Source organism: Euprymna scolopes, chromosome 11 (genome assembly GCF_053919585.1).
Source record: "Euprymna scolopes isolate OS-2025 chromosome 11, ASM5391958v1, whole genome shotgun sequence".
Taxonomy (NCBI): domain Eukaryota; kingdom Metazoa; phylum Mollusca; class Cephalopoda; order Sepiida; family Sepiolidae; genus Euprymna; species Euprymna scolopes.
Genome location: NC_136492.1, coordinates 3903607 through 3924324, shown reverse-complemented (window position 1 = coordinate 3924324; position 20718 = coordinate 3903607). Strand labels below are relative to the sequence as shown.

The 20718-nt window shown below is 37.9% G+C and overlaps 1 protein-coding gene across 5 annotated transcripts in view; it reads right to left on the bottom strand.

Moving 5' to 3' along the window:
* Positions 1-20718, bottom strand: part of LOC145287741 (transcription initiation factor TFIID subunit 6-like) — a 103762-nt gene that overhangs the window by 36794 nt on the left and 46250 nt on the right. For 3 of the 5 annotated variants that reach the window (XR_013869188.1, XR_013869186.1, XR_013869187.1), the window contains exons 9-12: positions 20566-20698; positions 17748-17873; positions 15627-15803; positions 12837-13424 (exon numbers count right to left, since the gene is read on the bottom strand). Coding sequence is in view for 2 of the 5 variants with exons in the window: in XM_080135505.1 (XP_079991631.1) it covers positions 12954-13424; positions 15627-15803; positions 17748-17873; positions 20566-20698 (907 nt within the window). In the remaining 3 variants the exon portion in view is untranslated. Of the gene's footprint in view, positions 1-11812; positions 13425-15626; positions 15804-17747; positions 17874-20565; positions 20699-20718 lie in introns of those variants that run through there. The other 2 variants (XM_080135505.1, XM_080135506.1) reach the window with 2 other exon arrangements.

Genomic DNA, 20718 nt, shown 5'->3' with positions numbered 1-20718 from the left:
GAACAAGGGTTTTTTGCAATTATGTTTGTTGTTCCTTTGTTATTTATTTTTTCTAAAATCCGATTGCTGCATCGGAAAGGCCAGTTAAAAATACATAATATACTTTGTTATTTTCTTTAATTTAATCCCTTTTTTAGAATTTATTAGACAAAATTTAACTTTTATTTTACCGTGCCAATAAATATGATCATCACTGTATTCACAAGAACACGGCAAACCTCGCAAACATCATCGCGGCAGCCGCTACCGACGTACAGATACAAAGCAGAGTCACGCCGATCCACGAACAGATACGAGAAAAACACGAGCTGTTCTCGGCAATGACTCACCAATACTGGCCGGTACAAAAGTCACTAGACATATACGACGAATGGCTAGAGTACCACCAGATAGACGCAGACGAGTTGGCTACGGGAACGTTCGAGGTTTGTCATAAGATACGACCAAAAAAGAACGCACTGCAAATCACGGGACCATCCAATTCGGGCAAATCGTACATCCTAAGAAGCATCAGGAACGGTCTGATGAACGCCGGGCGAATGCGATGCCAGGCAAGTGATAACTTCACTTTCGGCAGCTGTGTGGACAAGAGTCTCATATTCACAGAGGAAATGTGGTTCACGCCACAGAACGTCGAGGAAGCAAAATGTATCCTCGAGGGAACCGACACTTACGTGAACGTGAAACATCAGAGCGAGCGGATCCTAAAACGCACGCCCTGCTTGTCCACCAGCAACGACGAGCCATGGCGACACGTGGCCAACGAAAAGCAGGCCATGATCAACAGAATGTTCCTGTTTACTACTCGGACAGCTATGGACGACCTCAAAGGATGGGGTACGCTGGAACTGAACCCGCTGATGTGGCTGACTATATGGCGCAAACACATCACTGAATACCAGCGTGACGGATACATCCCGAAGGCAGGCAAGACGACCGTACAACCGAAACCATCCAGTAGGTACACGTGAGACGAGGAGGACGAGCACAGTCCGTCCAAAAAACTACGGGTACCTGACGTACGTCGAAACTTACTGCCAGAGATGAACAATCACTGCGAACTAGGCCCTAACCAACCAGCCCAGGTATGTCTGACACACGGACACCCCATAAACTGTCCAACACCACCGAACGAATCCGATACAATATTACCTTTCACAGACTCAGACCTAGAAGAACTTATGACACCTAGCAACTCACCGTCAGCGCCACCAGACACTGACAATAAAGACCTCATAATAATAACTGACAGCGACGACGATAAAGAAAACAACGACGAAAAAAAAAAAAAAGAACATCAACGAATTCACTTTAATACGGGACAGGGAACTGCACACACGCATACACATAACGCACAAACAAACAAAATCCTTGCAGACATTGGTAATGTACTGCGAAGAATTGCTGACAGACTGACTGATAAAAAAGAAATCCATCTATGGTCTAAGTCTAAGGTGTCATGGCCGCCAAAAAACTTTTTCCTATCTAATGTCTGTCCTTTCTATTATTATTACTATTATTGGAATTATTATTGTAATTGCAATATTATAGTATAATAAATATATATATAATACCATACATGTGTTTGTATTTTAATATTTTTCCTTCTGCATGACGCATGACATGAGATGCATGAAATTATTTTTCAGAACCACCAGACATTAGACGAAGGAAAGTTTTTCTACGCGCGCGCGCGTCATATTTCGGACAGTTGAAATCGATGAAAGCAAATATATGCATAGAAAATATCACCGTGAACGATACAGACAAGGACAATGGGTTCTGGGTATGGTTGAACGTGGAACAAACCTAACAATGATGGTACCAGTAGAATCTAGAGATGCGGGAACTCTGTTGCCAATCATTCAACAGTATGTTTTACCTGGAACACGCATAATAACGGATCGTTGGCGAGCGTATAATGCCCTTCCTAACCACTTTGTGCTGGAACACAAATATACTTTTGTGGATCCGAATGATCCGACAGTCCACACAAATACAATTGAAGGGGCCTGGAGCACTAGTAAGGTAAAACTTAGAGCCATGAGAGGAGGTACTAGCTCGGCCAACTTTAGCAGCTACCCTCGTCGAAAAGTTACACGCAATTTCTTTGGTAACGTGATGTACTGGATTCAAACCCGGATGGCTGACTGTTTCATAGATGCCCTCTTAGATGAGGACATCAGGAGTGAAGTCTTAAAAGATAGACCTGACGATGTGGCCAGACGTGTGCAGATGGCCAGACAGAGTGTGAGTGTGATAGAGAGGGCACGTGATGGGGGTTCGGGGGCAAGGAAAACCCCAAAAGATAGGCAGAGAGTTTACAAACCTCCAGTAAGGAAGCGGGTAGGATATAGGCGGCAGTAAATTGGGAGGAAGAGGCTGACCCAAGGTGCCAGAATTGGTCAAGATGGCGTGGGTTCCATGATCCACCCTAGAGATGCTCCGGACTGATATGTTGGCAGTGTCGGGGAGAGGGTCATCGCTCCATGGAGTGTCCATCGAGGAACAATGGAGGAGGAAGATTAGTAAATAGACAACCTGAGAGAAGGAGAGAACCTTCCTCAATTAAGCCCCTCTCTAAACAGAGAAACCAGGGAAACGGGAAGGGGCTGCCTCCCCAGAACTAGAAGCGAGGGTAGCCCAGTGTAATATAGTCAGAAAGTGTTGGTCTTGTGGTCAGACTGACCACGTAGCCAGAGTTTGCAGAGAAAAGAGATGTTGGCAATGTCGAGGAGTGGGTCACCTGAAAAAGACTTGCCGTGCAAAAGAAAATTGGGAAATTCTTATTGCCAGCTCCTATGTCACGTGTATGGAAATATAGGAAAAGGAAGAATAGAGCAACGGTCTATTCGACACTGACAAAGCTGAGCGAATTAAGTTGTGAAGCCTATGTTCAAAGTCTTAGAGTAAAGGCCTTGATTAATACGGGCGCTTCAGTCTCGCTAGTGAATAGTGAGGTGATAAAGAGGTTGAGAGTTAAACGAACTCTGTTACAACCTGATCTGGATGTTAGCCAGGCCGATGGCAACCAGATGAGGCTAGATTGGGAGGATAATATGTCCCATAAAGGTAGGGGGTGTGAAAGTTGATCACACCCTGTATGTGGCTCCAGATGTTTGTGAAGAACTAATCCTAGGAGAGTATTGGTTGAAAGCCCGACCGGCTCGGCTGGAGTTTGAACCAGCGAAGCTAATCTTGGATAAGATAGAAGTTCCTTTGGGAGGACAGGAAAATGGTACTCTGGTGGTAGTAGCGAACAGAGATACAAAGATACCCCCGAGGGTGGTGGTATCCTGTGAAGGTCAGATAAGGGGTATGGGTTGGATGGTGAGACCCATCAAATAATACCCGTAGATAAATACAGTGATAATGAAGAAGGAATAATGCTGTGTGAATCGGTGGTGCAGGGGGAGGAGATAATCCCTGTGCTGTTAGATAATACGTCCGGTAAAACCGTAAAGATACTGAAGGGTGAGGAGATGGAGTACGCTTTACCACTACGTAACGTTAGTCAAATACGGTGGGACCGGAAGGGAAGAAAAGAATTGACAGAACTTAGGGAAGAGGAGATACTAGTACCTGAGAGATATCGAAATAGAGTGAGAGATCTGTTAAAAAGAAATCGGGATGTGGTGGCTAATGATGATAGAGAATTGGGACAGACTCAGACTGTCTCAATGAAAATCGATACTGGTAATAATCAGCCCATAAGGTTAAAGCCTTATAGGACTCCCATTCATAAGAGAGAAGTGGTGGAAGAAGCCGTAAATGATATGTTAGAGGCAGGTATAATTGAGAGGTCCAAATCGCCTTGGAATTTCCCGATAGTGGTAGTGGAAAAGAAGGACGGGGGACTTAGGTTCTGCGTAGATTTTAGGAAATTAAACGCTATCACTAAACCTGTGGCCGTTCCCCTGCCTTTAATTGACGATATATTGGCATTGTTGGACAAGTCAGTCTGTTTCTCAACATTGGATTTGAGATCCGGTTACTGGCAAGTGGCCTTAGACGAAGTAGACAGGGAGAAGGGAGCCTTTACCTGTCACTTAGGGCTGTTCAATTTTAGGGTGATGCCCTTTGGCTTATCTAATGCTCCAGGGATATTCACCCAATTGATGTCTATTGTTTTAGAAGGATTAGAGGGCTTTGCTATGGCCTATCTGGATGATGTGTTGGTGTTCTCCAAAACACCTGACGAGCACATTAAGCATTTAGAGAAGGTGATGGAGAGGTTGAGAGAACACAACCTGAAAGTAAAATTGCCAAAGTGTCAATTTATGAAAGACGAGACTACGTATTTGGGATTTATAATCGATAAGGAAGGGATAAAACCTGATTTGGATAAAGTAGAAATAATCAGGACAATGCCTGCGCCCAAGAGTGTTAGAGAAGTGAGGGGATTTATAGGTGCCATTGGGTACTATAGAAGGTTTATCCCTGCCTTCTCGCGATTGGCCGGACCGCTGATAGCTCTCACCAAGAAATGTGCTAGATTCAGGTGGACGGAGGATTGTCAGCAAGCCTTTGTTTGTCTCAGGGAACAGTTAACAGCGATTCCACTTTTGACTTACCCAGATTTGAGCAGACCTTAGTCTTATACACTGATGCCAGTGATAGATGCATAGGTGCGGTATTAACACAACCTTGTCCAGACAGGGACGGGCCGGTGCCAAATATACCGGAGGAGGTCCCTGTGTATTTCTTGTCACATCAGCTCTCGGAGACACAGCAGAGATGGCCAGTGATAGAAAAAGAAGCGTATGCAATTATGTACGCAGTACAAAAATTAGACTACTACCTTAGTGGAGCCGTGTTCACGATCAAAACTGATCATAAACCCTTGAAATATCTGCTGGAGGCAGAATGGATGAACAAGAAGATTCAGCAATAGGCGCTGAAGTTGAGTGGCTATAACTGTAAAATTGAGTACTTGGCGGGTAAGGATAATACTTGTGCTGACTTATTATCCCGAATACCTAAACAAAAGAAAATAGGGCTTACCAGGTGAATGTCTTAAATGCGCATACCTTGAAGGGTAGACCTGAGTTAGAGGAAGATGAAACAGGTAGTTCAGTGATTGTCAGTGACCCACACTGGAAGGAAGTAATCGAGAATAGTCAGAGGGATGAAGAGATACTACCTTGAGGAAAGATGCGGAGGCTGGAAAAGCAAGGAAGTTGATAGTGCATGGCGATGTGTTGTATTACCTATCTGGGGCTGAGGAAGAGCCCAGACTGAGAATGGTTGTCCCGAGAGCGCTTAGAAGGGAAATCCTCGTACAGTGTCATGAGAGGATGGGACACATGGGAATTGATAAGACCCATGAATTAATCGGCCGAAAGTACTACTGGCCAAAATTGTATGTAGAAGTCACAGAGTATGTGAATGGCTGTCAGGTATGTCAAGTCCAGGGTAGGAGGCAGTGATTGGCCCCCTTGAGGGAGACTGACATACCGAATTTTCCGTTTGAAAAAGTCAGTATGGACATATCAGGTCCATATGGAGAGACCCCCAGGGGAAATCAATATATAGTGAGTTTTGTAGATTGGCTAACTAATTGGCCAGAAGCATATGCCCTCCCTGATAAAAAGGCACAGACCGTGTCAGATGTGATTTTAACTGAAATCTTCCCTCGCTATGGGTCACCTGTGCAATTAGTCACAGACAATGGACCCGAGAATGTAAATAGAATAATGCGTGAGGCATTGGAGAGTTTGAGGGTGGAGCATGTGACGACATCTCCATATCACCCGCAGAGTAACGCTAAGGTGGAGAGATTCCATAAAACCTTAGCTGATGTATTGTCCAAATTGGTGAAGGACAATGAGGAGAATTGGGATTTATATTTGACTCAGGCACTAGCTGCAGTGAGATTTTGTGAAAATGAAACTACAAAATTCTCGCCATACTATATGATATTTGGGCGAGATGTAGTGCTGCCAGTGGACAATTTGCTAAAGCCACAACGAAAGTACATGGGTGAGGATCACCATAAATTGATAATTGAGAAGCAGCATAGAATATTCCTGCAAGCGAGGCGATTCTTCGCCCGTGCTCAGAAAAGGCGTAATGCCAGAATTAATAAAGGAAGAGAGGACGTAAAGCTGGGAATTGGAGACCCAGTGTATTATAAGGTTAATCTGCGACAGGGCAAATTGAGTGCTAGATGGGAGCCTTATTATAGAATAGTAGATCAGACCGGACCGGTCACGTTTGTGATATGGGACCAAGTTTCAGGGAAGGTGAAACGAGCCCATGCAAATGAGTTAAAGTTGGCTAGAATAGATACTTGGGAAGGACCAGAGTTAAAGCCAACACGACGAAAAAGGAGAACGGTCACTTTAGCAGATTCTGAGGAGGAAGAATCAGGCGAGGAAAGTGATTATAACCTGATAGAAGACCCACGAGTCTTCGAAGTAACGGAACAAGGAGATAAAGTGATAAAGCCTGGAGATCAAGAAGTCGATGAACAGCCGCCGATGTCAAATACTGGAAATAGAACCTGTGGAAGTGATTGAGAGTCAGAGGATGAGATACCTCTTGCCCAACTTCGTGAGAGGTGGCAGAAAGAAAAAGGGATCCCTGAAACAGGGGAGATACCCATTAAATATCGGTTGAGGGGAGCCAAGAATGCTGAGCCCCAAGATTAGATTGAGTGAGTGAGGTATTGCAAAGTAGACGCGTCTTGGATCGGTTGGGGTTGGCGATGCTCGGATAGGCTGGTGGGTGGAGAAGGGCCCCTCCATTCATTTTGCTTCGGGTGTGGTGGATCTCATCTGGTCCTTGACTATGTCTCAAAATAAATTAACTGTGTTATAGAGAATTTTAGCCGGCTAGGGAAAGATAAATACTTAATAAAAAGGTGTACACAAATGAAGAATGAATTGTTCTTGCATCTCGTTGCAGAAATGGACCGAAGAATTTTGCTGATGATTGTGATTGCGATTTGCTCGGCAAATGCGTGGAGGAATGAACGAAATACTATCTTTAAGAAAGTTAGTGAAGTCATAATTACCAGGTCGAAGTGGCTAATTACCTTAGTGGTGGACCTTAAACCTTACAGAATGCTGTTGGATTGGTTAAAAGATGAGATCGTTGCATTGGGTAAGGCCAGAGCACGAGTAGCCAGTAACTATGTACAGGAGGAAGGGTACATGAAGCTATTATCTTCCTTAGAGCAAGAAGCTAGGGTTATGGAATATCAATGGAAGGAGATGAATTTGTATCTAAAAAGCATTGGGCTGTTACAAGCTAGATCAAAGAGGGCAGTAATTCCTATAGTGGGAAAAGCGTTAAGTGTGTTGTTCGGCACAGTATCCGAGGATGATGTGAAAATTATCAGGCGAAAGTTACTTGATGTGGAAAGGAATCAGAAAACTTTAACTCAGATGGCTAGAGAGAGCGTATCGATATTAAATGTCACAAGAATGGAATTAGCCAAAAACCAAGTAAATACAGGGTGTTCCAAAAGAAACAGTGCACTGAACACAAGAAAGGATATTTGTGTGCCAAAAGAAACAGTGCACTGTTCATGAACTGAAGCCTCAGGATTCAGAAAAACGCGTACTCTTCTGTCGGTGGTTTGAAAATTTTATTCTAGAGAAAGGTGAAAACATTTTAAACCATACATTCTTCAGTGATGAAGCATGGTTCCATTTGTCCGGGTACATGAACAGTCAGAACTCTAGAGTGTGGTCTACAATAAATCCTCATGCTCTGTTTCAGAAGCCACTCCACGATCAAAAAGTTGGTGTTTGGTGTGCTTTGTCAAGGCGGCGTATAATTGGACCTATCTTTTTTGAAAACACCATCACATCTGAGTGTTACATTCATAACATCCTGGAGCCATTTTTTGATCAACTGACGGAGCAAGAAAAGCAACAAGGCTGGTTCCAGCAAGATGGTGCAACTGCACATACGGCTCGTGTCAGTATGGCTGCAGTTGGTGATGTCTTTGGGGATCGTGTGATCTCTCGTGGTTTGTGGCCACCTCGATCACCGGATTTAACACCTCCTGACTTTTATTTGTGGGGCAAATTCAAAGGCTCAGTGTATACAGACAATCCTCGAACTACGGATGAACTGAAGCAGAGAATAACAAGTGTTATTCAAAACATCAAACCTGATGAACTTGAGTGTGTTTTTCAAAACATGCAGCGTTGCGCTCGTTTATGTCTGCAGGTGAATGGCGCACACTTTCAACAGTTATTGTAGATCATATCTTACTGCACGAGTCAATCCTCAATCGTACTTTAGTTGATAAAGTATTGGATTTGTGAGTATTTGCAATAAATAGTATGTTTCTGTGAGTTTTGTTTCTTTGGGTTATTAGCATATTCCTACTGCACTGTTTCTTTTGGAACACCCTGTATAAATTAGCTAACGAGAAATCTACAAGAGTTACAAGTAGAAGTATCTAATATTACCGAGTCAATGAAATCTGAATTGCAAGAGGTAAGCAGTTTTATGCAGCAGTATTTCCAATTGTTGTCAATTACAGCTAGGGCGCGACAAACTAGTCAATCATTGATAACCCTATTAGAGCATGTTAGAGCCCAGCTAGATTCACTATCCTTGGGACATCTATCACCTAGTATAGTGACCCCAAGCTATCTGAAGGCAATATTGATAAAAATACAGACCAAACTACCTCATCATTTACGTTTACCTGTAGATCCTACAGAGGAGTTATGGAAATACTATAATGCATTGGGTTGTGTGACTGATAGAAAACGAGAAGCTAATAATAGTAATGTCAGTTCCATTATTGGATAGAGATAGTACATTCGAAATATATCAGATCATAAACCTTCCTATTCCCTATCCTAAAGCAGACCAGAAGCTGGGGGCTGTGGCAAGGTATAGGTTGGAAACTGAGTAAATAGCTTTGAATTTGGCAAGAACTAAGTTCATGATGTTACCTGAGAGAGAAGCAAGCCCATGCAGGGCTGATGCATAGAAGACTTGTACTTCTACCAGCCCTATCTATGTGGCTGATAATTATGAATTATGTGTGTTAGAACTGTTTAAAGGGGATAAGGAGGGTATTAGGAGGAATTGTCAAGTGGAAATCTTGGCTGATGTAGTATTACCACAAGCAATTAGTGTATCGGATGGAGTCTGGGCGGTAGCAACCCAGGGAGAAATAGAATTATCGATGGTTTGTGAGAGTAAGACTACGACAACAATAAGGGCAATGCCCCCATTAACAATGGTAGAGTTGCCATTAGGTTGTTCCGCATTTGGAACGTCAATGTCCCTCCCACCTTATTACCAAGCTGAGGAGAAGTTTGAAAGGAAAAAGTCCTTTGGGAAATTAATGGAAAATAATCTCAGTGATTGGGCAGGATTGTGGGAACCGATAGTAAAAAGATTCTCTGATGTAACATTGAGTAAGATTCCCGAAATACTGAAGCCTATAGAGAAGATGGGATTTGAACAATTAAGAGATAAATTGAATACTGTAGGAAAAACCAGTATAGGCTGGATTAGTGGTACCATATCTTGTTGAGTTGGTCGACCGTGATTGGGACCTTGATTATTATAATCCTGGTAATATTAGTGGTACGAGCACTAATGAAGCGTAGAGAATTAATGGTAAAACGCAGGACAATAACGAGTACTCTCCTGGGTGGAACAGGGGAGCCAATTGGTGTTCTATTTGAAAAGAATGCAGAAGAAGTGGAAATTAAATCTTCGGGTGGAATTGTGACCACCCCTGATTCGAAAAAGACAATTGAAAAAGAGAAAACAACTAAAGGAGACAGAAAATGAGTGGCGAACAGTTGCAATAATTGGTAAGAGGTGTTGAGAGCCTCTGATCTTGCATGTGGAGACATTGTTTTGGAAAAATATACAGGACAATTACTCATTGAGAACTTTTTTGCATGAATTGGATATTGACTAATATTGTAATTTGATTGCTGTGTCAATTATGGCCAATTGACAAAAATGAAGGAGTGACGTGACAATATTAGGGTAGGACCCTGGTCTGGAAGAGTTAACAGACAGTAATTACTTGGCTGGGTGACTAGGTTCAGAACAGAATTTGGATGGCGGTAGTCATTGCCAATCCTGGGTAAATAAGATAAGAAAATTGAGATGAATGGCCGAGGAAATGGAATTTGACGAGACAGATGCTGAGGTAGCCAAAGTTATGGATAATGACTGTTTTGAAAAAGGTCTTTTTCATTCTTCTTGGGACATATGTTCCCGTGTTGATATAATTAATGGCCAGAGGGCAGTCATTGCAATAATGTTATTTTGGAAAGATATTTTGGAAAAAGATTCGTCGGCAGACGCGTGTTGACAGGTAATGGCCATATGTCGGCCACCGAATAATGTTGTTTGGGGGAACTGTATTTCCCTGTAGAAATCAGATAAGGAAATATTAATTAGTATTAATATAGACCCCGCCTGTTCGCCCACACGATCCGAGGATCTAGGGTGGAAATAGAGAATCGCCAGGGTGACGTCACTGGGAATAGTGAGAGGATTAATTCCAAGGTGGTTGGAGAACCAGGACCAGCCCCTAGCATACGTCACCGGTGATAGTAAGAGGATCGACTCCAGGGTAGTTGGAGGTGAGGGGACCGCCCCTAGGGTTATGACGTAAATAGACATTAAGAGGGAATTTCCCCCCGTACCGAGCGTTTTGGTTACCTAAGCAGATCTATACGATAAGAGCCCTGAGTAATGTAATTTGGCAAGAAAATGACATCGGAAAGGAATTACCAGGCAGGGTTTTCTTATTTAAACAAACCGTTTTTCGGATCTGCGCACACTTTCAAACTGGTCAGCCAGCCTCCCGGTCGGTTAGATTGAAAAAACGAATTCACCATCCTAATCGTTGCCGATCATTCCCGAAGATAAGCTGCCCTGATATCGGAACCACAGCCAAGTCGCCATATTACCAGTTAGACACTCACTCACTTCGCTTGACTGTGCAGTTATTTTGAACATTGGAAACAGGATAAAGACTTTTATTATCTATAGATAGAAAACAGTGTTCTGTTTTATTTTACAAGTGTGCCAGTGTCTCCGGTCGTCCGTGTGTTTAACCTTTTCCTTGCAGGGGTGAGACGTTGCTGCCTTATCACTTAAAGAAACACAACGTGGGGTGGGGCAGTGTATAGTCACTTCACTGGAGGAACTCGAGCTGTCTGGCGCCTGCGTTGTGGACGGCGAAGGCAGACCGGTGGACGATTGTCGACGAGTCAACGCCAAAGACGATCAACGCTGACCACTCGACCAGAGGAGAACAACAACTTCCACGCGGAGATGGGGTGGTACATGCTCACAAAGTTGAATTTATTTTATTTTTCATTAATATTTTTAGGCATAAATCAGAGATATAACAGCAACAACGTCAGTAAAGAAAGCAATTCTATCCACAATATTATTTTTTCTTTTAAAATTAAAAATTCTGTTTTTATATTTTTAATTCATTACATTTGTTTTAGTTTTGTTTTTAAATTTTTTTTTTTATTTAAAGTTAATAAAAAGTTATTTCGTTCCATTGGTTTTGTTAGATTTGTTTTATCTTTTTTCCACTCGCACCCGTGAAAACTGACAAAACAATTTTACAAAACCCACAACCAGCAAAAAATTCTATTTTTCAAAGGGACAAGTTTTTTGCTTTGTCACCAGTAAATTAGCTATAGTGCACCGTCAAAGAAACAAATACTTTTGTTTGTTTTTTTTGACAGAATTTATTGACTTTCAATTTCTTCACATTGTTATTTGGATTCACATTTTCATTGTTTTGGACTTTTAAGTGTTTCCTGCTTCTTAGCAAACTGTCACTGTATTTCTTTTTTTTTTTTTCTGTCCTTTTCAGTTTTTACCTTCTATTTTCAATAAACCTGTCGATAAGCAAATTGTCTTCATAAAGTGATAAATCCAAAAAATGTTGTGCCCTAAGCCTTTGATTGGTGGTTTCAATGTAAAGAAAAACTTTCCGAAAGCAAGGATAGATAAGAAATTTTAACTATTCTCCGAACACACCTCTTATTCTGTATTTATTTCATCTACTTTCACGTTTCCTGCCGTGTAGGCTCTATATCTATATTGATTTTTACTCTTGTGTACCTTTTATTAAAATTGACTTTTATAACTAAAAATATGAATGCTACCTACATGGATTAAAGAAACGGTTCTTTTCACAATTCAATGCAAATTCCACAGTTTGCCCAAATACACCTTAAGAAATTCCAAGGGAGGTTTACCTTGACCGAAATGTTACGAAGGCAGCATTAAAGAGAACAGTTGTCCGAAGAAATCAAATAATGCAAATAATTAATGCTCACTTAAAAAAAAAAAAAAAAAAAAACCAATGGCATATGTCACAATTAGATTAGGTTACTAATCCTAAGGCTCACACAGAGCAAAAGTTGAGGAATACCTGACCATCAGTTAGGTAAGAATAGGCTGATAAATTATAGTATATAAAAAAAGGGTGGATACTTCAGCTTGATTATTAATTGATTGACCAAAGCTGATAAAAAAAAAGGAAATATTACATAATTCAGCCTGAATTGATTGACCATAGCCGATAATAAAAATTTCTTTTAAATAATAAAAAAAAGGAAATATTACATAATTCAGTTTGATTATTAATTAATTGACCATAGCCGATAATAAAAATTTCTTTTAAATAAAAAAAAGGAAATATTACATAATTCAGTTTGATTATTAATTAATTGACCATAGCTGATAATAAAAAAAGACAATTCAGCTTGATTATTATTAATAACAGGTCAAAAACTGATTAAAAAAAAAAAATAAATAAAATAAAAAGATTCCCGGGCATTACCAGGTTACCAGTTACATACAGGTCTGCGCACATCTTGTGTTTCTTCTTTCCGCAAAGTCGACATCATAGATGTTTCAGTGTAAATGCTTTTCACAACACTTATTAAGCCAGATCTATTAAAAGAAGTATCTCAGGATCAAGGGGGTGGCGTGTCTTTCTTTACTGGCGCTGCTGTCGAGCTAAAAACACTTTTCATTCCCATGCCAAGCGATGCCGTAGATATTGCCGGTGTCGTACTCGTACTGCTCGTTTGCATTACGGAGGTACACACTTGTGTGGTGGCACTGGCGCCTGAAGGCAGGGAGACTACAACAATCTTCTGCGGGGGTGCTCCAACGACAGAACTTGTGGTGCTGGTACTGTGAGTGGTCACTAGTTTGACGATGGTTGGTTGTGAAGTATTGCTCCCCGTGCTGCTGAAAGTGGCCGTTGAAGATACCGATACAGTGGGTCTGTTTTGCGGAGTGACAATGACCAACTTGTTTTGACTTGGAGTTTGTGTACGCACCATACTATTTGAAGGCGTGACCAAACGAGTGCTCGTACTGCTTGTACACATCGTGGTTTGTGTTGAACACCCTGACTGGATAAGTATGGGTTGTCTTCCCTAGAGAAAAAAAAAGAAAAAAAAAAAAAATCACTTTCGTCACAGACAAGGCTAGCCTAATATATTAATGATGGGAGGATTTCAACATTTTCCACAAATTCCAATACAATTAATGATTCCGTTCCAAATTCAGGGTTCCGATTCTAAAATTACCTAAAAAGGTAGAATTTCAGTAAGTTAGCAAAAGGTCACTATTTTTAAATGCAACTACAATTTTCTTTTCATTTTGACGAACTCCTTATGATTTTCTTTGATGTACTATATCCAAGGTTGATTACAATCAGCTAAAATACTTCCGAGCTCCCAGCATAGCGATACTGAAAGCAATGACAAGACAAATCAGTTCCTTTATTTCTATTGTTTTTCAGTTTTTCTATTGTGAAATGATTTATTGAAACAAAATATAAGGAAACGACATTATTGAAAAATATACAATAAAAATTAAAATTGTACAGATGAAAAAATAATCAGTCTTTATTTGCAATTATTTATTAAAGTATAAAAATAAAAAAATAAAAAAATGTAATTTGCCAGATGAAGGTGAAACAACGATTACGCATGCGTATTACGAATATGCATGCGTAACATAATAGCTATTGGTTTGTGTTTTAATTTATAGCTTTGCAGCAAACATGTCTTAATAGATAAAATAGGCTTTTAATGTAAATCAAAAAAAAAAAAAAAAAAAAAAAAAAAACTCAACTTTATAGCTGCCTGTGTGTGCATATATATATATATTTATATATACACACACCTATAAAGTTAAGTTTTTCTTGCGCTGAAATTTGTATTAAAAAATTGAAACAAACTTTAATATCCTCAGTCAGTTATGGGCATGCGAGTGGCTACATGAAGGTTAACTAATTTGCATATTCTTTGAAAAAAAAAAAAGAAAAGAAAAAGAAAAAAAAAAAAAAACAAGCATTAATTAGATGATCGGTTTCATTAAACAATTATGCTTAATTTTTTTAATGCATAGTTTTTACATTGTGCATAATTGCGTAGACTTTAGGATGAAAATGTTCTAGCACACAGACCTATACACACACTTCAGAATAATGTAATGCCATAAACCTACTGGTATGCAAATCCAGTGATTATCAGTATTACAAAATATTATTGGATGTAATATTTTATAAAGATAATCCCAGCTAAATGAAAATTGCTCAATATACGAGATAGAGCAAATAAATCATAATTTAGTAACATAAATTTTATGATTTGAAACGGTTAAATTTCAAATATAGAATTTTTATTATTCTCTTGCATATAATAAAAATTCTAGATTTGAAATTTAACCGCTTCAAATCATAAAATTTAAGTTACTAAATTATGAGATATATAAACAGGGACACTCGATGTTGCCTGGAATCGAATGATGATCAACGAATATTTCACACTCCCATATTTTTATTATCAATGCAATCACCTATTTTTCAACCAAATGAATGGGGACCCATCGCAGTGCATCAGGAAGAAGTTTTGTCTCCCTGCAGTGACATAGTCCACAATATATTATACTACATTGCACTGTAGAGAATCTATGATTAGTTTTTATATATAATGGCTTGAATTAAAGTTTAAAACGCAAAAGTCAAGTATCATGCTTCAATTGTGCTCCATATCAAAGAACCTATTGTTGATTTTATATGCCTGGCTTTAGTGCTTGTGCGGTGATAATGGCTTGAAATAAAGTTTAAAATGAAAAAGTCAAGGATCATGGTGCAATTGTGCTTTAAATGGAAACATTTCAAACCTGCCCCTGTCATATCAAAGAACCTATTGTTTATTTTAGGTCGGACCTTTCTGCTTGTGTGGTGATAACACTTCTCAAATGCACTTGTGACGTTTAACTGTGTAAAATATTAACTTTAGTCACAATCACCTGTTCCTTTTTTCATTAGATTATTTCGATTATTCATTAGATTATTTAATTTTATTCATTAGATTATTTCGATATTTATAGAAAACATCCAGTTAGAAAACCTTATCTAGGAACACTGCCAGGCACGTAAAGTACCTTTGTGTGAAATTTCATAAAAATCAGCTCAGGCGTTTTCAAGTCCCTAAGAAAAGAACTCACAAAGTTCCTTTTTTTTTTTTTTTTTTTTAGAAATTTTGTTTCAGTAACATTTTTCTATAAAAACAAGAGAGTTGGGTAATTTGTCTATTTTCAGAATGGATGACGAAAATCTGACTTACACTGGTCGTCATCGTTGTGGTGATAGCAGGTGTCAAACTGGGCAACGATATCGGAATCTGTCGCTCTTGAAGAACAGCCGCATGAAGTGGCTGACCCAAGTATCCATATTCTTTTATAAAGTCTTCTATTGTGTCGTTTCCAGTTTTCATGTTCTTCAACACTGGCGGAACCACTTTCTGAAAAGGACAATTTGTGACGGATCTGAACAAAATTAAAAACAATTTTAATCAATACTAGACCACCAGTAACCCATTAACTCGATTATGGTACTTATGCAGTGCAAGGAACATGTAATCATTGGAATCGTCCGGGCAGTTTATGGGAAATGCTGGAAAGTGCAGAACAAAAGTTTCCTATCTTTTATTTATTTATTTTTATTTTTTTGCATAAATGCTGGAAAATTAATTGAAAAATGAAAATATTTTTTAATTATTGGACAATTTTTACGAAACTCCTAGAAAATAAAAAATAAATAAAAATGAACACCAGAGAGAAAATCTAATTAGATGAGAATGGCACACATGATGAAGAATAGATATAATAAATATCAGTTGTTTAGTCTTTCATTTAAAACTTCTCTGCAACTGGTTCAATATAATTGGAAAAATAAGCTGACCAACTGCTGTTTGATCTAATTACAAGTTTTTGAAAGAACCACCACTAAATTTTAACATATACTTTATCCGTTGCACCACTTGCGAAAATGAGATTCAAAATGCGATCAATAATCTGAAGAATCAGTACTTGTACAGTTTAATCAAGACATTAAAAATGAAAATATCGAGAGAAAAAAAAAAAAAAAAAAAAAAAAAAAAAGGTTATATTGTACGTATCCATTATGGAATGAAGTTCCCTGAAAAAAAAAAAAAAAATTTCACTTAACTTGATCGAGTAGATTTTTTTGTTTTTTGTTATTTTTACAGCAGAAAAACATGTTATGAGAGCGTGTTGAAGTCAGCCATTATGAAATTTATTGAACACGCCACGGGGAGATAAATCAAGTTAAAGTGCTGACACTCCCTCCCCATCTTTAAAACTAGCTTTTCTTCCTAAACATCGAACCTTTTGTTCGGTATCATAACAAATTGTTTTTTCGCTGTAAAACAAAAACTACTTAATGAAATTAAGTGAAATTTTTTTCCGGAGAACTTTGTTCCATAACAGATACGTGCAATATAAATTTTTTCCATATTTTCATTTTTTTAATGTCTTAGTTAAAAATTCTCACCTTACAAAGCAAGAAACAAAAAAGTTGTTTTTTTAAATACAGGTTCATAATAGAAAATTCTACATCAGATAAGTTTTTTTGTACTCAATACGGTTGCGCTTTGACACACCAGTTCTCGCCAGATCACCAAAGTTAAGCAACGTTGAGCCTGGCCAATACTAGGTGAGTGAATATTTGGGAAGGCGAGGCACTGTTTGTAGCGCAACATAAAATACCAGGTTGAGAAACTGGCGCGGTCTATCCTTCGAGGGTGGATGGGACTCTCTTAAGTTGTGGTAGGCACCCCATTTAGTGATGGCGTCACGATAAAAAATACCCTTGATAGCCCTGGCGAAGCATCAAGTGTTCAGCTACAGACAAGATTTGAATTACACTACAAACTCGTGTAGGGAGTTCAATCTCTGCTATGGCCGTGCTGGATGGATGGGTGGTTGCACTGTAGAAAGGAGTGTGAATTTTATTAAAGACCACCTGATTTCCATGACAACAATGTTTTTGATTGACAAGATTCAAGCAAGCAAGGATGCCCGGGCGGTCCACAGAGTTTTATAATTATACAAATATTGACACGTCACAACGTTTAAGAGGCATCCATTAAATAGACAGTGTTTATATACACGATCAACTACGGAACATATTGTCCCAGATTTAAATTTTCAGTTCATCACAAGTAAGCCTCTCTATAAAACTCACACTGCACGTCTATCAATTCTATTATTTCTTTTCATACAACGCATATCCTTAACTGATTTCATTTCAATATATCATCACATCATACACACGTCTGAAAGCATGTCGCCTTGATTGACACTGGCCACAAATGGACTAAGTAAAATCAAAGTAAAAAAAAAAAATTAAAAAAATATAATAATAATAATATATATATACTTACCAATAAAATCTTTTTTACGTGATCAACAGCAAGTTTATCCAAACTGTTAACAACCGGACTGTCGATAACAGCCTTTAAACGATCACCAAGAATTTTTAAATGAGGAACAATAAATGCTTTCACAACCTGGGGTGAAGAAAACAAAAAGGAGTCATCTTTTTTATTATTAGGATTGAAAAACTAATATTAACGTTAGACATTAACATTTTATTATTTAATCAAATAGTGACAAACAAAACAAGCTCAATTGTTAAACAAAAATCAAGCTGAGCATGCAAAAACTTACTTTCACCATGACTAATGTTTGTGCAATTTAAAAATCCAAGGCGTATTATTGAAAAAAGTGCAAATAAATGGGAGCAAATTACTAGGTCCAATCTCTCTGGAGTCTGGGGACCAAAAAACGTATAATTCTATCAATATTGGATGCGAACATGGGAAAAAAAAAAAAAAAAAAAAAAAAAAAAAAAAAAAAAAAAAAAGAAAGTTTGCATTATCTGGATTCTTCAAACTGCTGTCCTCATCTTTATTTTTCTATGTAAACAGAAAAATAAGCTGACCAACTGCTGTTCGATTTAATTACAAGTTTTTGAAAGAACTAGCAGTAAATTTTATCAAGTGTTGTGTCACTTGCGGAAAAGCAAACACTAATCTGAAGAATTTAAATAATACGAATTATTAATTCTTGGGGATCACCACACTCTTCAGCACATCCAGGTACACTTTGGCGTTAACTTTCAAGCCAGCTATGAAGATGTGAGGTGGTATGATGTGGCCCTCACTCGAAAACACACCAAAGACCATAACACTGGCAGGAAGTTTCATTAAGCTGTGCCCACAAGCGTTAAACCATCCAGATTTGCATTTTAAGGATGCTGGCAATGGTCTTATTGTCAGAATGTGGATATCAACAGAGAGCATGAATTGTACAGCAGCACATCTCTAATCTCACTCGTTAAACATTGTGTCACTTTCAGACATGTTAGAGGGCTCCTACCGCTCTTAGGATTTGTACACTACTAGCCAACTAGTGGACATTCTGCAATAAAAATAAAAAGAAAAAAAAAAAAGAAAAAAGAAAAAAAAAGAAAAAAGGAAAAAAAAAAAAAAAGAAAAAAAAAAGAAAAAAAAAGAAAAAAAAAGAAAAAAAAGAAAAAAAAAGAAAAAAAAGAAAAAAAGAAAAGAAAAAAGAAAAAAAAAGAAAGAAAAAAAAGAAAAAAAAAAGAAAAAAAAGAAAGAAAAAAAAGAAAAAAAAGAAAAAAAAAAAGAAAAAAAAAAGAAAAAAAAAAGAAAAAAAAAAAGAAAAAAAAGAAAAAAAGAAAAAAAAAAGAAAAAAAAAAAGAAAAAAAAAAGAAAAAAAAAAAAGAAAACCGGTTTTCATCAAATGGAAATGGAATCATGTCTTTTCTAGCGTGACAATTTTATCGTTCCATCCTGTATAGAAAGGAATCAATATGACAAAGAAAGTAGAAAAATTCCTTCATCTTGGATATTCAATATCAAGGTAAATGGACGCATTTTATAAGTATTTCCACCAACTGTCAAGAGTTTTGGCAAGAAAATAGCACCCTATTCTTTTTCATTTCAAAATTGTGTTTATATTATTCGGGTTGGGGGGGGGGGGTAGCAGCCCTGGAGATTTTTTAATCATCAATTCGGATTAAACTGGAAGTTATACTATTCAACAGCGGATAAAAAAAAAAGAAAGAAAAAAAAACAAGGTGTACTTTGCCAAAAAATCGGTTCTTCTGGCGCAGTGGCAATATAGGAAAGATTTTGGCAGAGTTTATACAGATTTTCAATGTCTTTTCAAGGCTTTTCCAGCCGTTTTCCAGAGGAAATTCAAGTTTTATAAACAAAATTTGATATATAAAGAATGATATATAATAAACCAAAAATCTATTAGCATTTTAAAATTGTAAAATATTTTAATAGTATTTATTTTGAATATGATTTTCACTTTGGCTACATTTGTAAAATATATGAATATGTAAAAACATATTTTAATGATATTTTAATTAATACTTAAAAAATATTTTAATAGTATTTATTTTGAATTTCACTTTGGTTACATTTGTAAAATATATGAATAAAATTAGATAGTTTTGTGATAAAGGAGACTAACTCTTGCATTGAGAATACCAAAAATAATGATGCAATTTCAGAATGTATTTTTATTTTATTTTTAATAATAAAAAATATTTTAATAGTTATAAAGATTTTAATAGTATTTATTTTGATTTTATTTTTAATATTCTGACAAATTTTTACTGAATATAAAGAATGATTCTCAAGGCCTTTTCAAGGTAATAATACAAGCAAGGCCTTTTCATGACAAAATTCAAGGCATTTTCAAATCCTTATCTCAGGACAGATGCTTACAAAAATCAAACGTCATCAACATTGTTTAACCATAAAAATGCTCCGAGGAATCCAAAAAAATCAACATCCACAAGAAACTGGCATTATGGAAATGTCAGTTTGGAGATGAGGCTTCAGAGTTTGTATATTCATTCAATCCTTCCTGAAGCAGGTCAGAGGATTAGTTGGCCAAAAACGTGGCGAGATAACATCTATGGAAGACAGTAATTACTACGGATACAGTTACAAGATTCAGCATCCCTATCCCGTAACTGTTAGCTACCTGAAGAAGGTCAGAGGATGAGTTGGCCTAAACGTGGTGAACAACAACTATGAAGATTAAGATAACAGCCCACAATATAAATGAATACATATTCAAGCGTATCATACAAACGGGCAACGCCAAGTGGCGTGCTAGTTCTCTCAAAAAAGCATTTATCTCAGAGAATCATCTTACCTCTTGTCCTTGCTCTCCAAGCCCAACAAGTGCACCGTATTGGGTGGACAACGGAATCTTTTCTGCCTGCAATGCCTTACTAAATAATTTTGTTACCCTTGTCTGTAAATTGTTACGGCAAGTGTTGAACGTCCTACAACAAAACAAATGCAT